The sequence below is a fragment of the Cetorhinus maximus genome, chromosome 1, assembly GCF_964194155.1.
Source record: "Cetorhinus maximus chromosome 1, sCetMax3.hap1.1, whole genome shotgun sequence".
In the NCBI taxonomy this organism is placed as follows: domain Eukaryota; kingdom Metazoa; phylum Chordata; class Chondrichthyes; order Lamniformes; family Cetorhinidae; genus Cetorhinus; species Cetorhinus maximus.
Genome location: NC_135879.1, coordinates 169807264 through 169830237, shown reverse-complemented (window position 1 = coordinate 169830237; position 22974 = coordinate 169807264). Strand labels below are relative to the sequence as shown.

Genomic DNA, 22974 nt, shown 5'->3' with positions numbered 1-22974 from the left:
CTATTTCCATTATTTTTAAATGTATTTCCATCCATTGTTTTATCTCTACCTTTTAGCCTATTTCGATCCCTTCTCCCCACCCCACCCCCACTAGGGCTATCTGTACCTTGCTCGTCCTGCTTTCATCCCTTAATGTCACCATTAGCACATTTCTTAGCTAATATCACCACTGTTAACACCTCTTTGTCCTTTTGTCTATGACATCAATTGGCAATCTCCACCTATCACTGGCCCTCTATCCAGCTCTACCTGTCCCACCCCCCCTTAAACCAGTTTATATTTCACCTCTTTTCTATTTTTCCTTAGCTCTGATGAAGAGTCATTCGGACTCAAAACGTTAACGGTGTTCCTCTCCGCAGATGCTGTCAGACCTGCTGAGTTTTTCCAGGTATTTTTGTTGTTGTTGTTATTGTTCAGTATGTGGTGTGCAGGAACACACTATTCGGCAAAGATTGCTGGCTGAAGTAAATCTTGATTTTAAGAAAGCATTAGAAATAGCGTTGGCAATGGAAAGTGCTGTAAGGGATTCACAAGCAATTCAAGAGGTGCAAATTGGCGCCTTTCTCCTAGTCAGGTGGGAACAGTCAGCCAAAAGTGGTGCGAAAAGCCGGGACTTGGGAAACAGTCCCCGCTAACCAAAAAATGAGAGGAAACAGCTTAGCAACTAAATCAAAAAATAACTTTCATCAACATGGAAACAATCAGTCTTCTAGCGATTGGCAGTTTAAAAAAGTAGAATGTTATTTTTGTCACAGAAGTGGACACATACTGAGACAGTGCAAAGTGAGATTTAAACAGGCCTCCAAACTACAAATGAAGTTCAATAAAGTCTAGAATAGAAGAGCCAGAAACAACTAATTCTGACATTTATTCATTATTCAATGTGAAAGCTGGGAAGACAGAGCCAATATTTGTTACAGTGCAAGTGAATAGTAAACAATTAAAAATAGAAGTAGACACGGGTGCTTCTACCACTGTAATAGGAGGACACACTTTCAGATATTTAAATAAAGGTGATCAACAATTAAATTTGGAACAAAGATCTGCCAAGTTGAAAATGTACACAGGTGAAGAAATCCAAGTAAAAGGTATCGCCAGAGCAACTGTTCATTATAGACACCAGTCGGCTCAGCTATCAGTCATGATAATAGAAGGTAGAGGACCAAGCCTTCTAGGTCAAAATTGGTTGAGGGAAATTAATCTTGATTGGCCAGTGCAATTTCAAAAGGAAGCTGGAAGAGTTCCTGTCTTGAAAAGAGAACAAGGCAAAGTACTTCAGAAAGAGCCTGGAGAGTCCAAGGACCGCAGCAGGATGAAAAAGGAATGTGTAAACATTCAGCAACCTGAAGAAATGGAGAATGTTTTAAACAATGACATGGAAGCACAGCAGAAGAAACACAAAGAGCCTCTGCTGAATGACAGAGTTTAAGGTGAAGTGAGTGAACTTCTCAAAGAAAAGAAAAATCTGTTGAAAGGCTTCCACACACAACAAGGATCCCTCCAATCAAAATTTGTACCTCTAAAAAATTATGAAGAGAAACATGAAAAATTTAACTCTCTCTGAACAAACTAAAGAGCCAGTTGGCAAAGAAGATGCAGTAGTGCTCAAGGCTCCAGGAGGAAGCCAACAGATACAAGAAGAAGACAGAGGACCTGAAGAATCAGCTAAATGAAGCTAAAGAAGCTCTGAAAGCAAAAGTGGAAGAACTTTCCGAGATGTGAGTAGATAACGAAGTCATGGATAGCTCAACCACTGAACTAAGAAAAGTTGAGATTGCATCTGAGAGAAGCCTGCCAACAATGAAGTTAAAAAGAAGGCCGGTACTAAACTCTGCAGTAAAAAGAAGACGATGCTTAGAAAGAGGATGCTGAATAAAGCACTGAGTAAAAAAAAATGTCATATTGTGTGGGATTCAGCATTGCTCAACATCCTGATTTTGTGAATCATTCTAGAACTCTAGATCAGAGGCAACCCATGACTGTGCCATTTGTTCACTTGCAACCACTGGAATTACCATATACGAACGCTGGTCAAACACAAGTCAATCCAGCGATACAAGTACCAGTTTGCATCATTTGCTTAGCCAGGCGTTCCGAAAATGCCCCTGTCTTTTTACCAAGGCGCCGTCTTCAGACAAGGCTAAGCCTAATACTTCCCAATTTGGGGGGAAGGTAGGGAAAAGTCAAGGGAACCAAAAAGCGACTCATGATTTGCACTGTCGTGAGCAACAATTTACTGTTGGAGAAGCAGTATATATAAAGAATTTCGATGGAGGACCGAAATGGTTACTTTTTAAAGTGAGTTCTGTGACCGGACCATTGTCATACCATGTGGAAGTGGAAGGCCGGGTCACCCTTAAGCATGTGAATCATTTAAGAAAAAGAGAGATACCCCACAAAAATGATTTTCCACCTGTAACCATTACTGAACCAATAGTTCCTGTTGAAGTTGCTCAACCAAGGACAGACATATCTCTGTCGGAGTGCAAGACACTGAACTGCTTGTGCGTAATGAGGTACCTGATGTTTTTGCGGTTCAAGAGAATGTGTTTTCTACAGAAGAATCTGAAGTTGTGGAGCTGCGATGTCCCACACGGATCAGGAAACCACCTGAAAGACTGAACTTGAAATTTCATGACCTGTGTAAATATTGTAATGCCATGAGATAAATATCCTTGTAAATACTAAATATACAGAAAAGTTAAAGGGGGAGGAATGTAGTAATTATAGTTTCAGGAAATGTAGGACTATAGCTTTAAGAATAATCCTGTGTTGTAATATCACATGACCTGTGTAAACCAATGTGTTAACAAGGCAGGGAACCTCTACAGGAGAGTTCTTCTTTAGTTATGGATTTTGATGCACACATGTAGTTGCTGCTGCTGTCTTGTAAATGAAGTTAAATGTTTCCACTAAGAAAAGTTGCCTCAAGATCAACTCTATAACAAAGACCAAAATGATAACCAAGGAAAGGGTGAAGGGGGAACATATTCTTAAGGAATAATTTGCATCTGTCTTCACAAAAGAAGAGGACAATGAAGGCATTATAGTCAAAGAGAAGGAATATTGGATGAGATAAACATAGTGAGGAAGGAGGTCTCAAGGGATCCTGGAAAGTCAATAAAATACTAGGCCCAGATGAAATGTATCCCAGGTTACTAGGAGAAGCAAGTGAAGAAATAGAGGAGGGTCTGGTCATCATTTTCCATGCTACAGGCATGGTGCCAGAGGACTGGTGGACTGCTAACATTGTACCTTTATTTAAAAAAGGAGGAAGGGAGAGCCTGAGTAATTGCAGGACAATCAGTTTAACCTCAATGGTGAGCAAATTAAGGGAATCATTTCTGAGGGATTGTATAAATCCTCATTAGAAAGGCATGGATTAATGAAGTACATTCAGAATGGATTTGTTAAGGAAAGGTTGTGTCTGACTAACTTATGAAGCTTAGCAAGGCTTTTGGCAAGCAGAAAATTCAAAGTTCATGGGATCCAAAGGCAAGTGGCAAGTTGAATCCAAAATTAGCTCAGTGGAAGTAAGCAAAGGGTAATGGTCAATAGGTTTTTTTGTGACTAGAAGGTGGTTTCCTGTGGGATTCCACAGGACTCAGTACCTGGTCCCTTGATTTTTGTGATCTATATCACTTAGTAAGACTTAAATGTAGTCTGGTTAAGAAGTCTGCAGTTGACATGAAAATTGGCCGTGTGATTGATAGTGAGGAAGAAAGCTGTAGACTGCAGGACGATATCAATGGACAGGTCCAAAGGACAGAGAAGTGGCAAATGGAATTCCACCTGAAAAAATGTGACATAATGCATTTGGGAATTTGGGAAGAGCAAACAAAGCGAGAGAACACACATTAAACAGTAGACCATGAAAAGTTTAAAGGAACAGAGGGACTTTGGAGTGTATGTCCACAGATCCCTCAAGGTAGCAGGACAGGGAGATAAGGTAGTTAAGAAGGCATACGGGATACTCTCCTTGACTAGCCAAAGCATAGAATATTAGAGCAGGGAGGCAAAAAGGACTAGTCAAGCCACAGCTAGAGTACGGTGTGCAGTTCTGGTCCTTGTGTTAGAGGCAGAAAGTAATATGCTTTAGGGATGGTATAGAGAAGATTTATAAGGATGTTGTCAGGAATACAGAATTTAAGCTATGAGGAAAGATTAGATAGGCTGGGGGGTGGTGGGGGTGTTGAGGCGGGCGGGGTTCGAACAGAAGAGGCTGAGGGAAGTTTGAATTAAGGTGTATAAAGTTATGGGGGGTCTGGATAGATGGGTAGGAGAGGGGTCAATAAACGGGGCCATAGATTTTAAGAAAGTGCTAAAAGGATTAGAGAGGACTTGAAGAGAATTATTTCAGGCAAAGGGTGATGGGGGACTGGAATCCACAGTCTGAAAGGATGTAGAAGCAGAAACCCTCACCATATTTAAAAAATACTTGGATCTGGACTTGTAGCCTACTGGGTTACAGACCAAGAGCTGGGGAGTGGGATTAAGCTGGATAGTCCTTTCTTAGTCATCACAAACACAACGTGCTAAATAGCCTCATTCTGTGCCATAGATTTTCTATGTTTCAAAGGTTGTGTTTGTAAGGAGAAGCTGCTCAGTTAAGGAGTGGGTGGAAATTATGTTGGGAGAGAGATGTGAGGTTTGAAATGAGTGGGGGAGGGAGCTGTTGGGTTGTGAAAGGTAGTTGGTGCGTATTGGGGGACTTGAAGGCATCCTTAGTCACGATATTGTGTGAAGAGTTAGTAGTATGAGTGTTGCTAGGATGAAATGTAGTCATGCCTCGAGACTAGGCAGGAAGAATAAGGAAGTGTGGCGGCATGCTTCCTTGCACTGTTGAGGGAGTTGGGAGTCAGCACTAGTGCCAGAATCAATGCTGAGTCACCTCCCTGCAGGCATAACCAATTCATAGGGACTAAGGGCTCATTTACAGGAATGGGCATGGACTGATACAAGAGAAAAATCTACCAGATTGAACACACTATCACAGAATTTTGTTGCAGAACCTTGATTGTAAAAATTCCATTGATATAATGGAATCTCACCTGAAAATGAATGCAAACAAATAACTGAGAAACATTCCTGTATAACAACTGCAGAAATTACTGAATAAAATAGAATTCAAGCATGTGCTGATATGATTCATCTATACTGTGGTAAAATTTAGGAAGATAGCAGAATAACTCATGTGTCATAGCTTGCTGCAGAAAGTGAACCCAACTTATATGAGAACCTATTAGCCCTCTTGATGGAAAGCTGTATGAGGATTCTATGGGTGAAAGAAAAGGGTGGTTACTTACGGAGTATTTAACAGTTATATGTTCACCAGCTTTGATGCAACAAATTAGTCTCATTGACTCATTGGCTATGATTGATGATTATGATTTCAGTCAATGACTTGCAAAATCTTCCTTCAAAAAGATGTCCTTCAGCCACATAATGCCAGAGAAATAGTTGCTTTCATTCATTGAAAAAAACGAGCATATCTGTTCTGCTAAAAAAACCTAACGTGATAATGAAATCCAACCCAATCAGACCCAACTAATTCTCAAATAAGCATTTAAAATACTTAACTTCACTCATCACAATTAATCTCACCCTGTTTAGCTCATTCAATGTCTCGGTGTTATTAGGTTAGATCTTAGTTTAGCTTTGAACTTAGAAAGATCTATTATACTTTTTACCTTGAGAAGGTGGTGATGGGCTACCTTCTTGAACCACTGTAGTAGTGTTAGGGAAGGAATTCAAAGATTTTGGCCCAAGGACAGTGAAGGCAAAACGATATAGTTCCAAGTCAGAATAGTGTATGATTTGGAGGGGAATGTGCATCTTTATCATTTCAGGTTGGAGGTTTGGAAGGTCCTTTCGGAGGCTCCTTGGTGAGTTCCTGCAGTGCATCTTTTATATGGAACACACTGCTGCTACTATATGCCTGTGGTGGAGGGAGTGAATGTTTAAGCTGGTGGATGGGACGAAAATCAAACAGGCTGATGTTTCCTGGAAGGTATCAAGCAGCTTGAGTTTTGTTGGAGCTGCACTCATCCAGGCAAGTGGAGAATATTCCATCAGACTCCTAACTCGTGCCTTATAGATGGTGGACAGGCTTTAGAGGGTCAAGAGATGAGTTACTCGGCTCAGATTTCCAGCCTCTTACCTGCCTTTGCAGCCCTAGTATTTATATGGCTGATCCAGTTAAGTTTCTGGTCAATGGTGAGCCCCAGAATGTTATGGTGGAAGATATGACAATGGTAATGCCATTGAATGTCAAGGGGAAATGGCTAGTTTCACTCTTGTTAGAAATAGTCATTGCCTGGCACTTATGTAGCATGCATGTTACTTACCGCTTATCAACCCAAGCCTGAATGTTGTTCTTGCTGCATATGGACACGGGCTTCTATATCTGATGAGTTGCAAATAGGACACTAAATATGTCAAGTGTGTCATCAAAATATTTCATTGCAAATTCAAACTATATATGATGATAGATTCAAATATTTTTAAATAACCTCAGTGAAACCACAGTTTCCCCTTACTGATGCCTTCATTTTGGTTACAATACTCTGGGTCAACTTTGGGTGCTGTCACGTGGATTGCTGTAAATGGAATAGATTCACAATAGAAAGGCTTCAGCTTCTTAGAGATTACATCAAAGGGAACAAACCACATCCCTTTGAGTTAATTATAAATTACATGAGAACTTCGCTTGTAATCACAAGAGAATCTACAATGAAATCATTGCAACATACTCTGTTCGTTTCTTTGATTGTTGTTTCCCTAACTCCAACCTGTAAGTAACAAAACATGCATCTTTTATACTTAGCGCATTTATATTGGGTTGTATTGGAATAATCTTTAAGTGGTAACCAGTATGTGTCAAGAATTTTTATCACAATTAAGCTAAACTCTCAATAAGTGACATATTAATCAATTAATATTTATTCCTTACGATATTTATTATTATAAATATCTAGAGTTAATGCTTCAGGTTGAGATGACCTTTAATCAGCACTGTGTTTTGAGTCCTGATGAAAGGACGTCTCAGACTGAAACATTAACTCAGTTTATCTCCACAGATGCCCCTTGACCTACTGAGCATTTCAAGCAATTTTTGTTTTTATTTCAGATATCCAGCATCTGCAGCATTTTGATTTTGCATTGCTGCCATAAATATCTACTTGCCTACCTTTTCCTGTACTTATATTTCTTAATTTTATTAAGTGCAAAAGTAATTGTCAAACTAAGTAAACGATCTCAAAGTTTTGTAGAGAAGTAATATATTTTACCACCAACTTGTGTGATAAATTGATGAAATGATAATACTCAACAGAAATAGCTTTGTGTTGACCATTGTCCAGAGTGACTACGGCACAGAAGGAGGCTACTTGGCCCATAGCAATGCAGCCAGTTCTATTCCCTGCTCTATGTCCAGGTTCTGCAAGTTAGTTTACCTCAAATACCCATCCAATTTCCAGATTTCAGTTTCATGGATGTTCAATTTGCACATTATACATCTCACCTCAGTGGTGCTGAAGGGTTTAAAATTGATAAAGATAGGATGTCTGTACTTAAAGTTGATAAGGCACCAGGACCAGACGAGATGCGTCCAAGTATACTGAGAGAAGTGAGAGTGCAAATTGCAGAGACACTGGCCATAATTTTTCATCCTTCCTTAGGCTCAGGGGTGGTGCCAGAGGACTAGAGAATTGCAGTTGTTATATCCTTGTCCAAAAAAGGGTGTGAAGATAAGCCTGTCAGTCAATCTAGTCAGTTTAACCTTAATGGTGGGGAACTCTAATTCAGGACAAAATTAATAGTCACTTCAGAAATGTGGGTTAATTAAGGAAAATCAGCATGGATTTGACAAGGGCAAATCATGTTTAATTAACTTGCTGGAATTTTTTGATGTGCTAGCAGAGAGGGTTGAAGAGGGTAATGCTGTTGATGTAGTGCACATGGACTTCCAAAAGGCATTTGATAAAGTGTCACACAATAGACTTCTGAGCAAAGTCAGAGCTCATGGAATAAAAGGGACAGTAGCAATATGGATACAAAATTGGCTGATGAAGCAAAGAGTAGTGCTTATGGGTTGTTTCTCAAACTAGAGGAAGATTTATAGTGAAGTTCCCTAGAGGTCGATGTTAGGACCCTTGGTTTTCCTAGTATATGCTAATAACCTGGACATTGGTGTACAAGGCATAATTTCAAAGTTTACAGATGATACAAAACTTGGAAGTGTGAACTGCAAGGAGAATACTGTAGAACTTCTAAATGACATAGACAGGTTGTTGGAATGGATGGACAAGTGGCAGATGAAATTTAATGCAGAGAAGTGTGAAGTGACTCATTTTGGTAGGAAGAATGCAGAGAGACAATGTAAAATAAAGGGCACAATTCCAAAAGGGAAAGAATGACCTGGGTGCATATGTGCATAAATCATAGACGGTGGTAGGACAGGTTGAGTGTGGTTAATAAAGTATACAGCATCTTGTCTTTACAGATAGGTGCATTTTTATGACACAGCAGATGGTAAGCGCTGAGCTTTTCAAATCCCAGAGGGAAACTTGAAACAAATGTCACAACTAATTTTCAATTTGTATAAATTTCGAGATACGCACCTTGAATTCAGCAGCAGTAAGACCACCAAGTCTTTTCGGTTTTTATAAAACTAGATTAACATTTATTAACAAGAGAAATTACTTTTAGATACATTCATAGGTCTACAAATTATGATAACTTCTAAATCCCCTAATCAATCTAACTCCCAGTTACACTTCTGTTAAGGCAACAGTAAGACACATAGATTTTTTAAGGCCCAGGCAAAGAAACATGATACCCTGAATAAGTCGAATTCAAATTGAGTTTTCTTAACTTCCGTCCTTTGAAGACAACAGCTTGAGGCAGTGATGCTGACAGCTTTTTCACACTTGTAAGATCCTAAAATGCCTTCCCTTACAAACAGTCTTTTCTCCTTTATTTCCTTCTTTAAATGCATGTACCCATTGTTTCATTATGGGCTGAATCTTCGGTCAGCAGGCAAAGGTGGCATCTGCTCGCCAAGGCATAAAATAATGTGGGGTGATGTCAGGCATGCGTCCCGATGTCACCGCGCGTCATTTAGATTTTCAGTTCGGCGGGTGCACAGCCAAGCCGACTGCGCGGCCACTGAACTGTCAAAGGCCTGTTAAGGCCATTAATTACCTAATTAAGGCTATTGAGAAAGCTGCCTGTCGAACCTTAAGGTTGGCGGGCACGTGAAGAGCCCAGGCGGCCTTCGCATTTTTCATGGAACAGGAAGGGTTTATAAATTAAATAAATTTTTTCATTTAAGTTCATTGACATGTCCCAGATCATGTGACACTGTCACATGAGGGGGCATGCCTTAAACCTTTTTTTCTCTATTAAAATTTTTAAAACTTAAAACTTATCTCCCTGAAGCACCTCTGTGCCTCAGGGAGATTTCTGCGCTCTTTTGCACACATGCACAAAATAGCGCACTCCCAACTCAGGGAACCACCACCTCCACCACCCACCCACCCCCCGCCCACACAGGGAGCGCATAGCGCTTCCGGGTGTGCATCACACTGGGCAGGCCTTAATTGGCCCGCCCATGTAAAATGGCGACACGGACCCAATCGGGGGCGCTGATCGCGTCCGCGCTCGCCTGCGCCCGTCCATACTCAACCCCCCGGCAGGGGGATAATTCTCTCCTATACCTTTGGACTTTATCTTCATGATAATAAAGCACTCTCATAGCACTAAGTTTTACCAGTAATCTTTGGGAAAAATAACACACTCTTTCTAAATTTCACCTGGCTAGGTGACGCATTTCACTCCCTCTTTTGAAAATAATCTAGTCTGGTTTATTTAAAAATGTAAATGTTTTCCTTGACACCTATGTTTTTAAACTTCCCCACATTTACCTAATTAACATTTCAAACCTAATTTCTCTTCTTACGTCAAAGAACCCAGACTAATTCAATTAAGTCTCACACACATACACAAACACATAAAGACACATCCCATATTATTCTATTTTACAATAAATTCCAATAATATTACGAGAATGATTATTTCTTCCTGACTAGCATAGAGAACAAAAAGAAGAAAGTTATGTTAAACCTGTACAAAACACTGGCTCGGCATCAACTGAAGTACCGTATCCAGTTCTGGGCACTATACTTTAGGAAGAATGTGAAGGCATTGAAGAGAGTGCAGAAAACAATCACAAGAATAGTTCCAGGGACGAGGAACTTCAGTTACTTAGATAGATTGGAGAAGTTGAGACTGCTCCCCTCGGAAAAGAGGAGGTTGAGGAAAGATTTCATAGAGGTATTCAAAATCATGAGTGGTCTAGACAAAGTAGATAGGGAGAAACTATCCCCATTGGTGGAAGGATCAAGAACCAGGTGACACAAATTTACGGTAATTGACAAAAGAAGCAATGTCATTGTGAGGAAAATCATTTTCAAGCAGTGAGTGTTTAGGATCTGGAATGCAGTGTCTGAGAATGTGATAGTCAGGTTCAAATGAAGCATTCAAAAGGTAATTGGATTATTATCTGAATAGGAAAAAGGTGTAGGGCTACAGGGGAAAGGCAAGGGAGAGGCACTAGTAATTTGCCCCTTCAGAGGGCTAGCACAGACATGACAAGCTGAATGGCCTCTTTCTGTGCTGTAATCATTCTATAGTCCTATGATTTTATGATCAATTGACCCAACTGCAATTTTAGCCTGAGGCCTGAGCCTGGAAGCAGTGACAGCTTCCTCAGCAGGCCAAACCTCTCCAAAGGTGAATTGTGGGGCAGAAAAGGTCCTGGCAGGTAGGTTGTTTTTTAGATTTCCAGTTGTGCTATTAGGATTACGAGCGACTATCTTTCCCAATTGTGATCCTGCACCAACCCCAGCTATCCCTGCCCTCCCTCCTCCATTCCACATCAATTGTGACTGCCAGGAGCGATTTCCTTGGATCTTCAGAGAGTAAAAGACCATTGGCTGCCTTTCTGCACCTTCTCACAGCTGGTTTTATAGCTAGTTAAACAGCTAGAGGTAGCTGAGTGTTGGAACTAGAACAGCAAAGGGACAACTAAGGCTTAGCAACTGGCTTGTTGCACCCAAAGTCTGACCTGTCTGATTAAATTTATCTATTGATAATATTCAACAGAAAAAAGTTGTGTTATCTATTGGTCTATAGAACCATTGAATGATTACAGCATAGAAGGAGGCTATTTCGCCCACAGCAATTCCATTCCCCACCCTATCCTTATAGCTCTGCTAGCTTATTTACCCCAAGTGCTCAGCCAATTTCCAGATTTCAGTTTTCAACTGGGTTTGTTCCACCCAAAGTCTGACCTAATTTCCCTAACTAGTCTTCATACTCTATATCATGAACTAACTTATCGTTCTGAACTATAAATAACTCACTGTGACCTTTGAGCACTGAGAATGGGCAAATTTGAATATTCTAGAAGGATTTACTTTTTTGTACTCATTAACAGTATGTGGTCATCAATGGCAAGCCCAGTATGTATTGCTCATCCCTAATTGCCCTTAGAAAGTGGTGGTGAACTGACTTCTTGAACCAAAGCATTCTGTGTAATGATGGTACTCCCACAGTGCTGCTATTTCTGTGTCAATTGTCTCACTTGAAGGGGAGCTCGGAAGAGTGGTGTTCCAGTGCATCTGCTGCTCTTGTCTTTCTGGATTCAAACTTGTCTAACCTTTCTGCTTGGGTGGCCACATTTCCATTTTTTTGTCACTCAGGGAAGGAGCTGATGAGCAAATTTCATAAACATGAGGTTTGGCACAACATTAAACATTACATTTTTTTAAAAGTTGAGGTATGAATGGACGAAACAACTTGCTGACAAAAATAAAGAAATGTCATAGCAATAAATTGTTCAGCTAAAAGAAAAGTCATTAATAAAAGTGACCATTAGAGTGCGAGATGGTCACAGTGTATGTATCCGGCTCACTCCCAGTCTCAGGGTGCTCAGTCACTCACACTCATCCACTTTGTGAGTGGATGTGAGTATGTGTTAGTTTGTGAGGATGAGGATGAGACTGGGAGTAAGGCAGACACACTTACACACACACAGACTCACTCTCTCACACTCACATACACATACACACGCACACAGACTCACACTCACAAACACGCGCACACAGACTCTCTCTCACACTCATACACACATATACACACACACACAGACTCTCTCTGTCACTCACGTACACGCACACAGTCTCACTCTCTCACACTCACATACTCATACTCACATACACGCACACGCACACTCTCATACACACACACGCACACAGACTCACTCTCTCACATTCACATACACACATACGCACACAGACTCTCTCTCTTACACTCATATACACACACACACAGACTCTCTCTGTCACTCACATACACGCACACGCACACAGACTCACTCTCTCACACTCACATACACACATACACGCACACGCACACACTCACTCTCTCTGTCACTCACATACACGCACACGCACACACTCACTCTCTCTGTCACTCACATACACGCACACAGACTCATTCTCTCACACTCACATACGCGTACACACACACACAGACTCTCTCTCTCACGCACACTCACTCACTTTCTCACACTTTCTCTCCCTCACATGCTCACACACACACTCTCTCTCTCGCACATCAGCCAGCCTCTTTCCCACTCTACCCCACTCCCCCAACACCACCCCCCCCCCCCCCCCCCCCACCCCCCCCGCCTCCACCCCATCAACACTGGGCCCCGCAGCATCTCACCCCCAGGCCTGGCAGCGAGCGTCTCATGCCAGGCCCTGGCAGCCTCTCCTCCCAGACCCCAGCAGCCTGTCTTCCCCATGGCCCTGGCAGCCTCTCCTGCCAGAACCCAACGGCCAGTCCTCCCCATGGCCCCAGAAGCCTCTCCCCGCAGCCCAGAAGGGGAAAACAGTTCACACCAGTACTCTTATTTCCCAGACTTTACTGGTGCTCCATTTTAAGGTATACAAGACCAGTTCAGAACCAGTATTCTTATTCCCTGGTTTTTACTCATTTTCCCTTCAATGGGGGGGGGACCAATAACCTGTAAGATGGTCTAAGTCAGGGATCTGTAACCTACATCTCTGGAGCCATTTGTAGCTCCTCAATACCTCATTTGTGGCTCCCAACCTTCTCCAGTTGGATCACATTAACATGAAACTACATAAAATAAACAAAATCAAGGAAAATAAGTCGTGCTTTTATTGTCAGGATAAAAGGTTAATCATTATACTGAGTTTTACAGTTTCAAATGATTATTTCAACAGAAAACATCATGATGCTCTAAATGAACCTGTTTGTATGGTATAGCTGCACCATGGGTAGGAATATTGCCTTTGATTCGAGGTACAGGTTTTATGGTTGCTACCCTTATCATTTCTAACATACCTGAGATAATAAATTATTCTGAATGTGTTATTATAATCTATTTTTATCTTGAGAATCAATAGCCATAAAAGCTGTTAGTTCTATGCATCTTAAGTTGCGGTTTGTTTCAAATATGACTTTACTGACAAGATTCAATGCATGTATTTTCTTCATGATATATGCAAATTATACATTGTACCTGAGACACTTAATAATTTGTCAGGTATTTGGTTTAGAAATGCCAAATATTTGTCTTGCAGCTCTGAATATGTGTCTCAGGCCTTTTTTTTAAAAAGGCTCTTCAGGTAAATAAGCTTCCCTAGCCATGGTCTAGGTCATGTGTTTGGGCAGTGCTGTCAAAGAAGCCATTACGAGTTACTGCAGTACATCTTGTAGCCAGTCTGCACCACTGGTGGAGGGAGTGAATGTTTAATGTGGTAGTTGGAATGCGAATCATGTGATGTGCTTTGTCATGGATGATGTTGAGCTTCTCGAGTGATTTTGGAGCTGCACTCATTCAGGCAAGTGGAAGATATTCCATCAACTGCTTGATTTATGCCTTGAGGGTGGTAGAAAGGTGAGATGAGTCACTTACCACAAAATACCCAATCTCTGACCTGTTCTTGTAGTCACAATATTTGTGTAGCTGTGTTATGGCAAGCGGATGGTAAATGCCAAGCTGCTCAAATCCCAGAGGGAAACTTGAAGCAGCTGCCGCAACTACTTGCAATTTGTAGTCGTTTCAAGATGCAGGCTTTGAATTTAGTAAAAGGAAGGCCACCAAGGCATAGAGGTTTTTTACAAAACTAAATTAAACGTTTTTTAATAAAAGAAAAAGATTTTAAGCACATACATATGTCTATGAATTACTACTATAATAACTCCTAAATGCCCTAATTAACCTCACTCCCAGTTGCACATCCGTTAAGGCAACAGTAAAACACACAGATTTAAACAGACCCAGGCAAAGCACACACCCTGGACAGTCAAATTCAAAGAGAGTTTTCCTCAGCTTTGGTTCCTTGTAGACAGCAACTTGAGGCTTTTCACACTTGTGTTAGCTCTTAAAATGCCTGCCCCTTACACATAACCTCGTTCCCTTTTTACAGATTTCTCCCTTTTCAATGTAAATCCTACTATTTCGATAGGTCTTTTCAACTCTACCTTTCTAATAATAAAAATCTTTCATAGTCAATTTTATCAGGAAGCTTTGGGAAAAATAAACACACTGTTTGGCTTTGCCTCTGTTGGTTAGGTGTAACACCTTACTGCCTCTTTGAAATTCACTACTCTAATTTATCTAAAAATGTAAATGTTCCCTTTACACCTCACATTCTAAAACTCCAGCCAAGTCTACCTATTTAAAATTTGAAACCTAGCTTCTCTTCTTGATACGCCAAAGCCTCCAGACCAGCTGTTTCTAATTCAATTAAGTCTCACACACATACACACACACACACAAACACAATTTCTAACTTGTAATAATTATCATAATGTTATTGGAATTTATTGTATCTTCCTGACAAGCTGGTCCAGTTAATTTCGGGTCAATGGTGACCCCAGGATGCTGAAGATGGGGGATATGAGGATGGTAACGTCATTGACTGTCAATGAAAGATATAATAGTTAGATTCTCACTTATGGAAATGGTCACCACCCAGTGCTCCATGACAAGAAAGTTACTTGCCATTTAACAGCCCAAGCCTGGAAGATGGCCAAGGCTTGCTGCATGTAGTCACTGACTGCTTCATTATCAGAGGAACTGGAGTGAAACTGAAAATCGTGCAATTATTGTCAAACACCCCCACATCTGACCCTATCAAGGAGAGAATGCCTTTGATGAAGTAACTGAAAATGGTTGGACCTAGGACATCATCCTGATGAACTCCTGCATTGATGGCTTGGGGTCAAGGTGATAAGCCTCCAACAATGACAATCATCTTCTTTTATGCTAGGTCTGACTGCAGCCAGTGAAGAGTTTTCAGCCTGACCCAGATTGACTTCAATTTTACTAGGATTCCTTGATGCCACATTCAGTCAGTTGCTGCCTTGATGTCAAGAGCAGTCACTCTCACTTCACCTTCATTAGAATACTTCATTTACATTACAAGTTAGATAAAATCATGTTAAATTTAAATATAGGATTACCTCCATATTCACCTATATCATGATCTTACTATAGTGATTCAATATCCATTTCAAATGATCAAATAGCCTTTCAATATCTTTTTTTTTAATACAGATCATGGTGTGGAAATTATTGGAGGCCATGAAGTTGAACCCCATTCAAAACCTTATATGGTATCTATCCAAAAAGATGAATGTGGAAAGAAGAGCAATACACATTATTGTGGAGGAGCTTTGATCAGAAGTGGATGGGTACTGACTGCAGCACACTGTCAATCGTAAGTTATAGTGTGTACATGTATTAATGAAATATTACTGTGGCTATTAACTCTAGGTTACAAACAGTTTAACTCCCACAACTAACCCATATAAAATAATTACTTTCAAACACTATAGCCATACCATTAATGTTACATAAAGCACCATGGGTTATTGAGATATATTCCTGTTTTTATAATCTTTGAAATGATAAAAAGTCTAATTATTTACTTTCATAGTATAATGGGGTGTTGGTTACAGGTCCGTATTCCTTAAAGAAGCCTCTGTAGTCTTCCATAAGTTAACAGTAAGTCTTTATTAACTACGAGAACTATTTACACATGTGCAGTAGAGAGTACAAGCTAAGACCTGTCTCCATGCTTAGGTCTCCACACATCTCTGCTCAGCACCACACTGACCCCTGGGTCTGGATCATGTGCCTTCTTACATCACTGTGTGGACGGTACTGTACTCAGTCCCGCATTAACCCTGTATATGCCAGACCCTTATACTACATCTCCCCCTAGTCTTTATCCAATGCATTTGGAGTTATACCAGTTTACTTCATGTCTTACATTGTCATCAGTCCCATACATTCACACAGTTGTTACTACATTCTCACCATTGCTACATAATCACTACCCCATCTCCCCTCTTAAAGTCCTTGAATTTAAAGGTTCAGGCGGTCAGGAGACCTTATAACCCTTCTAAATCTCATTTGCAGTTCTGTCAGAGGAGTGGTAGGCTCTGTTATTGCTGGTTCTTCCTGCTGGTCTAGCATCTTGGTACCTTTGTCAATATCTCCCCACTGTGCAGTGGGAGTGTTCAGTCAAGGGATAGAGACTCCTCCTGTTTTGCCTGATCATGCCCATGTTAGTCCTCTTTTAGAGGTTAGTCCTCTTTTTTTAATGACAGTACCTTCTCTCTCAGAGTCTTTAATTCACCATGTCACCAATGCGTAGTTGTGGTAAGCGTCTGGTACACTGCCTTCTGTATGACCTTTTTTATTCGTTCGTGGGATGTGGGTGTTACTTGCTAGGCCAGCATTTATTGCCCATCCCAGAGGGCATTTTTAAGAGTCAACCACGCTTCTGTGACTCCAGAGCCACAAGTAAGTCAGACCATGTAAGAACAGCAGATTTCCTTCCCTAAAGGGCATTAGTGAACCAGATGGGTTTTTTATGATAATCAACAATGGTTTTGTGGTCATCATTAGGTTCTTAATTCCAGATATTATTGAATTCAAATTCCACTATCGGCCGTGGTGGGATTTGAATCCGGGTCCCCAGAGCATTACCCTGGGTCTCTGGATTACCAGTCCAGTGACAATACCACTTCACCACCCCTTCCCCTCTGGCACTGCTTTTGTGATTGGGTGTCCAGGTAATCCTTGATAACCAACCCTGGCATTAACTTTTTCAGCAGGATTGGAAGTTGTGTGCAGAGTTTCCTGTCCATCAGCAGTTCAGATGGGTACAGGCCACATTGTAAGGAGGTAGACCTGCATGTGAGCAGTGCTGTGGGAAAGTCCTCATTCTTCTTCAGGAGGGCATTTACTGTACGGACCCCTCTTTCAGCTTCTCCATTTGGCTATGGCAATCATGACAAACTGGTGCGTTGGCAAAAGCTGTAAGAGGTGGTGTACTGTGCAAAGCATTTAATGGAAAACTGTGGGCTGTTATCAGACACAAACTAATCTGGAATGCTGTAGCTTGCAAACATCTCTTTTGGCGCCTTAATTACTGCTTCTGTGTTAGTCGCATGTAGTTGCTTCGCCTCCACCCATCTGGAGAAGTAATCCGCCACTATAAGGAACGATTTGCTGTTGAAGACAAACAGGTTGATGCCCAGCCTTTCCCAAGGCCTGTTAGGGAATTGTGTGTGGATGAGGGGCTCCCTTTGGTCCTGCCTGTGCAACGCGCAAACCTGGCAATTCCCGTTGGTCTCTTCGATCGCCTTGGAGATGCCTGGCACCTGACAGCAGATTGGGCCCATGCTCTGCACTTGGTGATGCCCAGATGGCCCTGGTGTATTTTTTTGAAGGATCTCTGGCCAACAGATAGACTGGGTGACCAGCTGTTCGATGTAGACCAGGTGGTCATCAATAACCGTGAAGTGCTTCTGTTGCTTGAACCAAGTTTTTGTGGTCCTTCCATTCAGTCTCTGTTGACGCCATCCTTGTCGGCCGTTTTTGCAGATATAAGCATATTCCTCATCGCACATTTACTCCTGATGGATCTGTTGGAGTTTACGTGTGGTCGCTAGCAAATGCCTCTTCATTAATTGGGTGTAGGCTTCCACTTCTTCAACAAAGACATCCTGTTTTGTTGGGAGGCCCACTGTGGCCCTTGAAAGTGTGCCTGCTGTTGTCTGGTTTTTACCTTGGACATAAATTGTCTCATAGGCGAACCTTATGAGGCATAAGCAAAACTACTGGATTCTGGGAGGCATCTTTTCCAGCTCCTTCTCATCCAATAAGGAGACCAGTGATTTGTGCTCCATTTCAATTGTGACCTTGAGGCCAATGATGTAGTCAGAAACCATCTTGCATGCCCATGTGACTGCGAAGGCTTTCTTTTCTATGACAGTGTATCTCGACTACATGTCCAACAGTCCTCGGGAAATGTAGTATGCCAGTTGGTGACTTCCATCCAGATGTTCCTGAAACAGGGCCACTCCAAGGTCTGTGGATGAAGTATCTGCTGATATGGTAGTGGGCAGGGCTGGGTCGTAGTGGGCCAGAAAGTTAATGGAAAGCAGCATTGTCTTAATGCGAGTGAATGCTTGCTCTTGATGTGAGTCCCAGCACCATGCTTGGCCTTTCTTAAGTGCCTCAAGGGTTCTGTGATCTGTGCCAAATTCGGTAAAATCTTTGCCAGTTGGTTCACCATCCCAGGAAATGCTGGAGGTCAAGGACTGAGGATGGGGTGGGGAACTTGCTGATAGCCTTGGATTTTTGTGGGTCTGCCGTGATGCCTTTGTTGCTGAAGATGTGGCCCAGGGATTAAACTGATGTTTTGGAAAACTCGCACTTGTCGTTCAGCATCAGCCCTGCTTCCTGCAGGTGCTGTAAGACAGCTGTGAGTCTTTGTCATGTCCCTCCACTGTTGCACTATGAACCAAGACATTGTCCATGTGGCAAATGACCCCTTGAAGGCCTGTAAAATGGCCAGCATCATTCATTGGAATATTTCTGAAACTGACGTGATTCCAAACAGCAGGCGGTTGAAGCAGAATCTGCCGAAGAGGGTAATAAATGTTGTCAGAGGCCAGGGCTCCTCATCAAGAGGAAGTTGCCAGAATCTGCTGTTTGAATCCAGTTTTGAAAATACCGTGGTCTTAGAGTTTAGTCAGGCTTTCGCCTGCTGAGGACATGGGATGGACTTCTCTGGCTACGGCCTTGTTAAGCTGGGTCAGGTCAGCGCAAATTCAGAGGGACCATTCGGTTTTGGGACTGGGGCCATTCAGGAGCACTATGCGGTCGGTTGTGTGGCTGTGGAGATGACTCCCATGTTTGTAATTTCATCCAGCTGCTGCTGTACGTCCTTCTTGAGAGAGTGGGGTGAAAAGGTACACAGGTTTAGCATTCTCTCTGTGTGATCCTGTAGGCGTTTTCCAGATGCCCCAGACCTGCAAAGAGCTTCAGGAACTCACTTTTGTATTTGCAGCCAGGCCCTTGCTGGCTGACCTCATCAATCTCATGTAGGAGGTTCTGCTCAACACTGGTGTTGCAGCTTAATAGTGAGCAGACCTGGTTATGGACGATGGACAGAGACTCTCGGATTGCTTTGCCCTTACACCTCAGTGTCACCTGCAGGGTGCCTTTCACCGGCAGTTATAATCCTCCTGCTGTGTACAGAGGTGTCTTGGGTGGCATCAGCCGTTGGGTTGCCAGCCACGGTTCTTTGTCTGACAGAACTGTCACGCTGGCTGCTGTATCTAATTTAAAATTTCTCGGATGGCCATTGACAGAAATGTCTGCATTCCAAACTGAGAAACAAAGATCGTTGACCTCATGGCTCTGTCTTCTGTGTTTGCAGTCTCGACCTTATGGATAATCTTTAGGCCTTCCGTGCATTTCGGAGTTTTTGCCTTGCACAGTTTGCCATATTTTCCATTCCTGTTACATTGAAAACATTGGGCTGCACTTGCAAGATATTGATCTCGCTTGCGAGGGCGCTTCACTCCACAGCGCTAACATGGTCGTTCTGCTGGCCCCTTGGTCACGCCATTGCTTTCCTTGACTTGGTGTCTCTGTGGCTTAACTAGCTGAACTGAGGGTTGGCCTCTGCACCATGTTTTACTCTCTCCTATTAAGATTGTCCTGTGCTGCTCACAAAAGTTCTGACTGTCTATCTGGATTGCCTTTTCCAGGGTTTAGTCTTCCTTTGCTTGCAGGTCTTCTAACTTTTCATTCAAACCTGAAGCGATGCTGTATCTTAAGAATATTTTCCTCCAAAGTCCCAAATTTTTTTATTGGCCAAACAAATTCTGACTGTGACTGTTGAGAGCTTTCCAAATGGCGAAAGATCTCTGAGAATTCCCTCTACTATCAGTACCATGCAGCCCTGAAGATCTGGAGATCTTCAACTCTCAAGCCAGAGCCTGTGTGGAACAGTGTCGAGGGAAGGTGTAATGACACGACAAGAAGCAGATTGTTAAATGTTTAGAGAGATCATGGGCGGAATTTTACGTCCCAAGGGCGGGCACACACCCGACCCGATTGGGCACAAAATTGCGCAAGATAATGTCGGGCGAGTGTCATTGCACACTCGTGCTACATTTCGCTCGGCGGGCACGCACCAAAGTCGGAAGCACACCAGCCAACAATTAAGAGGGCAATTAAGCCCATTAATGGTGCAATTGTCTCCGATTTTTCATGGCCCGTCCAACCTTACAGTTGGCAGACGGGTAAATCGGCCAGGCAGCCTTTGTATTTTTCATTAAACATCATCCAAGAGCAGAATGAGGTTTCTGTTATGAAATAAAAAATTTTTTAAATCTGTGGACAGCATTTGTATGACATATATTTTCAGGGGCTTGATTGTGATGCATGGACATTTTTTGGCAGCTTTTTAAACCCTTATTAAATCATTTGCAGGTCTGCAGCTCCCTGAGGCAGCCATCTGCCTTCAGGGAGCTCTCTCACAGTGCTCGGACTTCAGTGCTTAGTGTTAAGGCTCTGACTCAGGGACCAGTTTTTCGTAATGTTTCTGTTTCAAACAGCACTTCTGACACTGAATTATTTAAAGATATCTCAGAACTTGCTGCAACCTGGGATTTTAAAAGATTTAGCTCATCCTTGCAGGTTCTTCCAACTCTGCACTCTGAATTTGGACTTCCAAAGGGAGGTTCAATGGAGTCTCCTGTTGCAGTAAGAAATTTTTAAAACTCTGCCTTCAGCTTCCAAGCCTTTCTCTGGAGCTCTGTGATTTTCCCTCTGCCTCTCCTGGATCTTCTTTTAGGTCAGAATGCTTTGTTGTAATTTTCTCAGTCTTCTAGCATATTGGCTTGTCTCTGCATTTTGGCAAGTTTCTGGGTATTTATCCTCTAGCTGCCAACATGTTTTGGGGTGTTGGTATCAGGTTGGTATGTCTTAATGAAGTATCCCTATTCTTCCATAACAGCAAGCCTTTATTAACTACTAGAACTATTAACACATGCAGTAAAGGTACAAGCTAGGAATTTTCACCATGCTTAGGTCTACACGTGTCTCTGCTCAACACAGCACTGCCCCTGGACCTGGGTCATGTGCCTTCTTACAGCACTGTGTGGGCGGTACTGTACTTAGTCCCACATTAACTCTATATGTGCCAGACCCTTATACCACACATAGATGACCTGGTTGTTAGATGGCAAAAAATATGGTAATCTGGTTGTGTGCATGATTTTATTTGATCAGCCAGTCATCTGATATCAATGCAAACCCAAGGCTGTGCCCTCAAGAGTATTTCTGTCCCCCACTGCTTGCCCAGCTAGAAGGAACATGCCTGTTAGATCATTGGCTTGCAGGATTATATGGGTCCAAGTGGCAGGAATTATTGTCCTTAATATTAGTTCTATCCCTGCAGGTCCAAACAATGAGCTCACCATGTTCTCACATGTCAACATTGTAAGAAACAGGATTACTTTAATAACATCCTGAGTACTTGCAGGAGAAACAAAACAAATGTAGAGAAATCTAAGTTTTGATAACTTATACGATTTCATGCTCCGGTGACAACATTCCTCTTATCAAATTAAAGCCTGTCAATAAGTATTCAATAAGGCTGATTTTCTGAATATGTCCTCCTGGTGGGGAGCCTTACTGCAAGCTGCAAGTATCAAGAAAACATAAGTAAGGGTCCCTGACAGTAGCGTGCAGTTAGAAAATTGGCCAGAGCAGAACTGAGCATACGAGGGTAGAACGTCTGCAACCCTTCACTAGGAGTGCACATGGAGAGCCAGAAATAGACTTAGGACCTGGATATATTGGGCTTCATGTTGGAGATACTGTGGGGCCGTGTAATGGATAGAACATCTGTTTGCTTTTTGCAAGGCCTGTGAGGTAGGAGGATGTTGACTCTGCGCACTGGGAGTTTCTGTGATCCATCAGTGTGAACAACTGTGCACCTCACCATCCACCAAATGGCATGTGTGACCCATCTGAGAGTCCAGGTCACAGAACAAAAAGGACATTTGTCAATATTATTTAGCTGAAACCTATTTAGAAAGGGGCATTGGAGCACTGGTGCGACCTTTCAGAGGGATGGGTTCCTAGTTCTGCCCTGCCCCCCAGTAACCCTGTTGTTGGCCACTCTTCTACAGTATGTAGCCTCTGTAGAATGGCAGGTACTTAAATGTGCCTCTAATGCAGTGGGAGAGCACCAGTGGCACAGGCACTAAGGAATGACCACCTGATCTTGCAAACTTTACATAGTCAATGACTGGAACTGCTCCCCGACAGGTGTTTAACCTCACTTAGATTTTCTAGAATAAATATTTTTCAAATGTTTTGAATTTCATTTTCATCCGCCAGTTAAAAGCCACACCTCCATCTGTCTGCACTTTTCTTTATAAATAACTAAACTACTGCACTTATACTAGAGATCAGAAGAAAAGATGCAGTGAATGGAAATCTGGGGTAAAATTCTAAAAATGCAGAACAGATGAATAGATGAACAGATCAGTCAG

At 42.1% G+C, this 22974-nt stretch overlaps 1 protein-coding gene across 1 annotated transcript in view; it reads left to right on the top strand.

Moving 5' to 3' along the window:
* The first annotated feature begins 6699 nt into the window (after nt 1-6699).
* The window catches only part of LOC144690133 (granzyme K-like), a 29341-nt gene continuing 13066 nt past the window's right edge, over nt 6700-22974 (top strand). Inside the window, exons 1-2 of the mRNA XM_078557624.1 lie at nt 6700-6793; nt 15659-15821. Coding sequence (XP_078413750.1) covers nt 6733-6793; nt 15659-15821 — 224 coding nt within the window. The 5' untranslated portion in view covers nt 6700-6732. The remainder of the gene's footprint in view (nt 6794-15658; nt 15822-22974) is intronic.